At 37.9% G+C, this 8134-nt stretch overlaps 1 protein-coding gene across 1 annotated transcript; it reads left to right on the top strand.

Annotated features, from left to right (window-relative positions):
* Positions 1-2967: 2967 nt before the first annotated feature.
* Positions 2968-7545, top strand: LOC140431979 (uncharacterized; the record flags this gene model as incomplete). Its single annotated transcript, XM_072519846.1, has 2 exons — positions 2968-6106; positions 6296-7545. Coding segments are annotated over exons 1-2 (4389 nt in total), but the record flags the coding sequence as incomplete, so codon positions are not given.
* Between the last annotated feature and the right edge of the window lie 589 nt (positions 7546-8134).

The raw sequence follows: 8134 nt of genomic DNA, 5'->3' as shown, positions 1-8134 counted from the left end.
ACGCGCTATCTCAGAGTTCTTTGTAATTATTGTATCACTAGATAATACTTGTAATACTTTGTGTATATATTGAATTGGGTGGTATCCCGTTAATAAATAAATAAATAAAAAAACTTTTCCAGTCAGTATTTTTGTTAACAAGTCTAGGGGGGCTTTTTTTTGATAACAGTGTCACTAAGTGTGAGAATAATTGGAGAATGGTCCAAGTTCATATCCAATGCCTCTTCTATCTCTATGTAATTTGTTGAAATATTTCTGATTACAAAGAAGTCGATAAAGTCTGGGATTTTATTTGTGTCAGTAGGCCAGTAGCCAGGATATTGCGTCGTATTTTATATATTTCATTGCTTCTAAAAATTATTTCCCTTTGGTGGTAGTCAGTCGTGACCCCCAATGCCTATGTTTTGCATTGAAGTCTCCTCCAAGGATAAATCTATGTCCTTGACTAGTTAAGAATTCTATGTATTAATTTTTCTTGATGACATGTCTTGGCGGACTGTAAGCCGCTGTGACGATTACCTCATAGTTTTTACATTTAATTTTTACTGATGTGGCCTGAAATTCTTTAGTTCTGTGTCCCATTTCCTGATAGTGCATAATATTTCCTTTGATTATTACTGCATTACCTCCTTTGGCTGCATTATCAGGGTGAGTAGTATGATAAGTTTTATAACCCGTAAATCTAATATATGACTCATTCGTAAAATGGGTTTCAGAAATGTGGCATATGTCTATTTTTTCTATATCTAGTATCGCTTGTAGTTCTTGCTGATGTTTCAAGATGCCATTTGCATTCCATTCTACTATTCGTAAACTACCCGCCATTACCAAGTCTTTTAGGTATAGCTCCTTCAGTGCTATATTCTATTCTGGTTATACGCTTGTCCAGGTTAGTTAATCTCTCTAATATTTTCTGTAGTGTTTGTTCTATTTTCAAATCTTTTTGGTTACTATAGATTTCTTCGTTACTTTTACCAGCTGCTACCATGCTATAAGTTCTTGTTTTGGATTTTCTACAGGTTTTGGACGCATTCTTTGTGGTTGTCTGGGCAAGGTCTGTTTCTTGTTATATTTATCTTTTATTTTTTGTATTTCCTTTGCCAAGATACAGCCTCTGTAGTTAGCCGGACGCCCCTCTCCACAGTGGACACATTTAGGTTTTGCGTCCTTGGGTTTCTCACATTTGGCTGTTAGGTATTTTCCTGTGCAGCGGACATATCTTGGTTCTTTCGCACAGTAACCTTGTGTGTGTCCATATGCCTTAAATCTCTTACATTGTGGTACCAATTTTAATTTTCTTAGCGTATTTGTACTTTTACGCTCATGATATCTGAGATCTCATAGATACTATTGATATTTTTGTCATTTCTGAATACCAACATAAACATATTTAGTGGTTGCTTTGTTTTGTATTTTAATTTCGGTATGACATCTATTATCTTGAATCCTTATTACTTAAATCGTTCATGATCGAATCTTTACTGGCTGAATGATGTAACTAATTGACCATAACTTTAATGGGTCGGCTTTGCTTATTTTCATACGTATGCCATAGATAATTTACTTCTCTTAACTTTTTCGTTAATTTTCTGAAGTCTTCTTCACTATCGACATTAATTTTAGCGCTCTTGTCTCCAAGTACTTTTATCTGGAATTTAGCAGTATGTAGTCTAACTAATTCATGTAATTGGCTACATTCGGCAATACTCTCCACAATTATTGGAGTTGGGATTTGTGTTTTTCTAGTTTTTTTCTTCTCTTTGTTGGACATATGACTCTTTTTGTGGTGGGGTCAATGATGTATCCATATTACGTTTTTTGAAGTTCTTGACACGTATCCACTTTATCTCCTCAGCTAATTCCTCCTCGTCAGTATGAAATTCCTCATTCTTAGGTTCTTTCTCTTTGGACAAGTTTTCCTCTAGATCTGCAAATTTTAATTACAAGCTTTCATTTAATTTTTGTAATTTATGTATTTTTGTATTTATTTATTGTAAATTTATCTAACTGAAGTTGGAGCTGATTTATTCTATCCGTAGCGTAAATCTTCTCCATTTCCGTCTGTTTTCATGCCGTGTACAGCATCTGTTTATTCTGGGACCTTGCATAATGTACCTGAAAGAGGGTACTATTTTGCTGTATTAACAGTACCTCGTTAGGTGTTTGCGGACCCGCATTTTGTTGGATTATTTTAGCGAGAACCAATAATCATAGCAGTCCCTAGGTGCCCTTCATTATTTCTAACCATGCGCCCGGACTATAAACAATTTAAAAGTAATTTGGATTTATCTTACCAGTTTTTGTCACTTATCTATTTTCGACTTAGTTATCAAATGATAATTAGCAGACACTGAGACACACAACGTTTATGATACGAGGTTTAATGAATACTATTGAGAGCAGACTAAAACAGAAAAACAACAGAAAATACCAAAATCACCTCCAATATTCGTATATGGCGTCAAAAACTTTAAAAATATGGTCGATAACTTTGCACAAATTGTGGTGGAAGAAACCTACTATACCAGAACTCTGCCAAACGACACTGTCAAGATTCAAACATATACAATAGATACGTGTCAGAGATTGCCTTTACCTATTAGAACAATTTGTTGGATGAAAGGCGTAGTGGTGGTAGGCCACGAAAAAGACAGTATGAAGTAGGCCATTAATGTCATGTAATTGTGTTGATATTGCAAGTTTGTTATTATTGCATATAATAATATTTAAGTAAATGTAATACTGTATTCTGTGTAAAATAAAAGCAAATAAAACCGAATCCAACCTACGCAAACCTCTTAAAACGGGTAGTTTTTTGGTGGTGCGACATTGTGGCGACCGTGACAGGACGTTTTGAGTTGGATTTCGGTGTGAATTTTGTAGTTCTGGGCCAGTGAGTTTTTACCGCGTTCTTTTGGTTTGTGATTTGTATTGAGAACGTTTCGGTGGTTTTGAACCAAACCCACTATGGCAGCAGAATTGGAAAATAGAAAGAAAACCAGAAGAGTATTAAGGGCTATTTTTACGCGTACGGCCAACGAATTAGAAGGTCTTATGAAAGCAGAATCATTGGACTACGAGTCAATAGAAGTGTTATGGGAACTGTTAAAATGTAAGTTTGACGAGTTACAGTCAATTGACTCCCAAATTACTGAATTATCGTTTGAAAGTTCTACTGAAACGGAGCTAGAAGCAGAAATAGAGAGTTGTGATGTGTATTTGAGAAAGTTTTCCAAGTTTAGAACCAGATATAACAAGCTGATGGAAGAAACGAAGACTGAAGCATCCAGCAGGCATAGTGCAGTGTCCCATAATGCAGATGAGCCAGAGTCAACAGGTACACATGGTAGTGAAGATTGCTTTAAGGCACAAAAAATGACATTTGTTCAAAAAAGGGATGTTCTCATTGGGAAGAAGGCTTGTTTTAGATGTCTAAAAGTGGGACATCAGACAAAAAGATGTAAAACAAGGCTAAGATGTGTTATCTGTAGCCAAGCTCATGTAGTCTTGATGTGCCCCAGTTTAACAATAAGTCAAGATAAGCATAGTAATAGGCAAAATAAGAACATGTCTTCTAAGGATGTCATAAACGACCAGGCTTTGACTAACCAAACTAAAGGTCATGTATTTTTGCAAACGTTGAGAGTCACTTTAACTGGTATATTTGGTAATAGTAGAGTTGTTCGTGCCTTAATTGATAGTGGGTCACAAAGACCATATATATTAAAGGACACAGCTTTAAAATTAGGTTATCCAGTGAAACGACAGGAAAAAATTGTTCATTGTCTGTTTGGAGGGTCAGAAGTTGCAAACTCTCATAACTGTTATGAAGTCACAATACAGGGTAAGAACTCTACATATTCTTTTGAGGCCTTAGATCAACTAACAATTTGTAGTGATGTGGCTCCAGTATTTCATAGTCCATGGAGAGAACAAGCCAAGAACCTTAATATTGATTTATCTGATGATCTCCAACCTGGACCAATTGAACTGTTGCTGGGAGCAGATGTCGCTGGTTATTTGTATATAGGGGGTCGTCATAAACTAGATTGTGGGCTAGTAGCTATAGAAACTCCCATTGGATGGACACTTATGGGAAAAATACCTACAAGTAGTAAACATTCTGATGTTGTCATGTCCACATTGAATCTTCTCATAAAGGATGCTTCCTTAAGTGAGCTTTGGGAGTTGGAAGCAATTGGTATTAAAGAGCCTACAGATAGATATACCAAAGAGGAGGCTGCTTTAGCTGCTAGGGATTTTTTTATGCAGACTGTAAGTGTAGATAATATGGGCCGCTACGAGATTCGTCTTCCTTGGTTGGATGGTCACCCTCCTCTCCCCAGTAATTGTGAGTTGTCGGAAAAAAGACTAAATTCCACTCTTCAAAAGCTGAAACGTGATGGTCTTTTTAAAAGGTATGATGATGTTTTTGCTGACTGGCAAGCTGAGGGTATAATTGAGCTAGTTGGAAAGTTAAATGATGTTGATAACAGTCTAGGACATTTTTTACCTCACCGCCCAGTAGTAAAGGAAGAAAGTACTACCAAGGTACGTCCAGTGTTTGATGCATCTGCACATTCAAAGAATAAACCTTCACTTAACCACTGTTTAGAGAAAGGTCCAAATCTAATTCAGTTAATTCCTTCAATGTTTGTAAGGTTTAGAGAAAACAAAATAGGAGTGATTTCTGATATTAAAAGAGCATTTCAACAAATAGGTGTGCATGAAAGGGACTGTGATTTTCTCAAATTTTTATGGGTTGACACAGAAGGTCAGACAGTAGTTTTTCGTCATAAACGTGTAGTATTCGGTGTTAACAGTAGTCCATTTTTATTAGGGATGACACTAGAGTACCACTTAGCAAGATACCTGGAAAAGGGCTCTACATCAGAATCATTGTATACTTTAGATGTTGTAAAGAGGTTAAGTCAAAGCTTCTATGTGGACAACTGTGTTACAAGCTTACCTGATGAAGAGATGGTGTCAAGGTTCATTACAGCGTCTGTAGCAATTATGGCAGAGGGACAGTTTGAACTAAGAGGGTGGGAGCGTACAAGAAATGCTGAAGTTAGTGGAACTGAAGAGATATGTCCTGTTCTTGGTATGAACTGGCATCCTGTACGAGATGTTTTGACAGTTAATTTGAAATTCTTAAGAGAGGACACTGATTTAGAAAATATGGTAGTGACTAAACGTAGAATCCTTTCTATAGCACAAAAAGTGTTTGATCCTATTGGATATTTATGTCCAGCTCTATTAGTGCCCAAACTCATTTTGCAAAAGTTGTGGGAGAAAAGCTTGGCATGGGACGAACCACTGAATGAAGTCATCTCGGAAGAGTTTAAAATTTGGTTGAAAGATTTACCTTATCTTGAGAAGATTGAATTGCCTCGATGGGTACACATGAATGGTGAGACATTACAAAATTTAAGTATCCATATTTTTTGTGATGCAAGCAAACTGGCCTATGCTTGTGCCATCTTTTTGCGAGTGAGTTATTCTGGTAAAGTATTTGTATCTCTATTGGCCTCGAGAGCTAGATTGGCTCCAATTAAGAAATCTACTTCAAAAATGACTATTCCACGTCTGGAGCTGCTAGCTGCAACTATAGGTGCCCGTTTGTATGTTCAGGTTGCAGAGAACTTGCCCGGAAATATAGAATCCTTTTTTTGGAGTGACTCAAGCACTGTTATTTCCTGGATACAACGCCAAGAAGAATGGGGAGTTTTTGTAGGGAACAGAGTTAAAGAAATTCGTAACTTAACTTCAATGGAAAACTGGCGTCACCTACCAGGAGCGGTAAATCCTGCAGACTTGCCATCACGAGGGTGCACTGCTAAACATTTGTTTCAGTCAAGATGGTGGGAGGGGCCGAAGTGGTTGTATGAAGGCCGTGATAAGTGGCCATCTAGTGCGGCTACTTGTGATGAAGAAGAAGTTAATGCCGAGCGTAGGCAGACTTTGGTGACATCTCTTGTTAACGTTTATAATTCGTGTGACTGGCATTTTAGCTACTTTTCACAGTATAGTAAGATGGTACGAATGGTTGCTTGGATTCAACGTTTTGTAAAAAATTGTCGCAAAGGTGACCAGAAGTATAAAGGTGAGTTGACTTCTGAAGAGTTTGAAGCTGCAGAGAAATTTATTTTGACAAAAGTGCAGCAGGAAAGCTTCTCAGGTGTGGATGATTAAAGGATTAATCATCTTGCCCCATTTTATGAATAAGGGGGTTTGATTAGATTGAGATCTAGAGTTTGTAACAGAGAAGATACACAGTATTACCGTTTTCCAGTCGTACTGCCATCTAAACATGAGGTAACCATTAAGTTAATTAGGTATTATCACTTAAAGTCTTGTCATGTTGGGATTCAAGGTACTTTAAGTTTGCTCCGAGAAAAGTTTTGGATTCTCTCAGGAAGGCGTAGTGTAAGATCCGTTATTTCCAAGTGTGTATTGTACTCTGAGATAGCGCGTAAGCATCTAGCAGTTCATACTCCTCCTTTACCGGCTAACAGAGTGCGTGACGCTGTAGCATTTGAAGTAACCGGTATTGACTTTGCGGGACCGCTGTTCCTTAAGACCGGTGAAAAAGTTTGGATTTGTATGTTCACGTGTGCGATTTTCAGGGCGGTTCATCTAGAACTCTGTTGTTCGCTATCAACTTTTAATTTTCTTCAAGCCTTACGCCGGTTCGTGTCTCGTCGTGGTAGGCCGAAAACGATTTATAGTGATAACGGTACGAGTTTTGTGGGTGCTGAAAATGCCTTATCATGTTTGGACTGGGACGTTATTACTCGTGAGATGTCTGTGCAACGTATTCGTTGGCATTTTAATCCACCTACAGCAGCTTGGTGGGGAGGATTCTGGGAGCGTCTCATTGGTGTTATGAAACAATTGTTGAGAAAAACACTAGGTCGTGCCAGTTTGGACTATGAGGCTTTGCTAACCTTGTTATGTGAGTGTGAGGCAATAATTAATTCGCGACCATTAACGTATTTATCGGAGGATCCTCAAGAGTTAGTTGCCTTGACGCCAGCGATGTTTTTGCGGGATCAGGTGGACTGCTGGCTACCAGATTGTGATGCTATAGACAATGCTTCATTATGTCGGAAAGTGCGTCGGGTTCAGACTTTGCGAGAGGAACTTCGTAAGCGATTCCGTTTGGAATATCTTGGACAGTTAAAACTGGTTTGCGCGAATAAAAGTCACCGCCAGATCTCTCTTAATGAAATTGTGCTTGTCGGCAACGATGGCAGTAAACGTTTAGATTTGTCTATGGGACGAGTTGTTGAACTTTTTCCTGGTAAAGATGGAAGTGTTCGACTGTGCAAAGTTAAGACAGCTAAGGGATATTTATTGAGACCTGTCCAGCGTCTTTACCCACTAGAGTGTTGTACTGTTCCTGAGTTCGAGCTTCAGAATGATTTGAAGACGTCAATGAAGGATGACAGTGAATTAAATGGTACTCCACATGTTCCTGAGTTGGCTGCGAGAGACTCCAGTTCCGAAGACGAATACTGTGAGAGTGCGGGAGTGTTTAAAGTCAGTATTCCGACAAATAGTGCAAAGGTTTCTAAAGTGAAAATCACACGTACGGGACGGGCTTCTAAAGTGCCTAAGCGTTATTTGGAGTAGTGATTGTCAAAAACTGTATACTTATTAGCAATTTTAAGTTCTTGTGTAATGGTTTTGTAGTATGTCTCTTTAGATTTTATAAGCAATATTTTACTTTATCAGAATATTCCTCAGGTGGGAGTATGTCAGAGATTGCCTTTACCTATTAGAACAATTTGTTGGATGAAAGGCGTAGTGGTGGTAGGCCACGAAAAAGAGACAGTATGAAGTAGGCCATTAATGTCATGTAATTGTGTTGATATTGCAAGTTTGTTATTATTATAATATTTAAGTAAATGTAATACTGTATTCTGTGTAAAATAAAAGCAAATAAAACCGAATCCAACCTACGCAAACCTCTTAAAACGGGTAGTTTTTTGGTGGTGCGACAATACGTAACGTAAAATAATAAGACATTTACGAGAAGAAGAAATCATTCGCCACACTTACCAAATAAAGGAAGAACGTGCCTATAGAGTAGTAATAAGACATATCCATCACTCTATAACCACAACAG

This window comes from Diabrotica undecimpunctata, unplaced genomic scaffold (assembly GCF_040954645.1).
Source record: "Diabrotica undecimpunctata isolate CICGRU unplaced genomic scaffold, icDiaUnde3 ctg00000960.1, whole genome shotgun sequence".
Classification (NCBI taxonomy): Eukaryota; Metazoa; Arthropoda; class Insecta; order Coleoptera; family Chrysomelidae; genus Diabrotica; species Diabrotica undecimpunctata.
The sequence above is the reverse complement of the archived record's forward strand: the minus strand, read 5'-3'. Positions and strand labels throughout refer to the sequence as shown.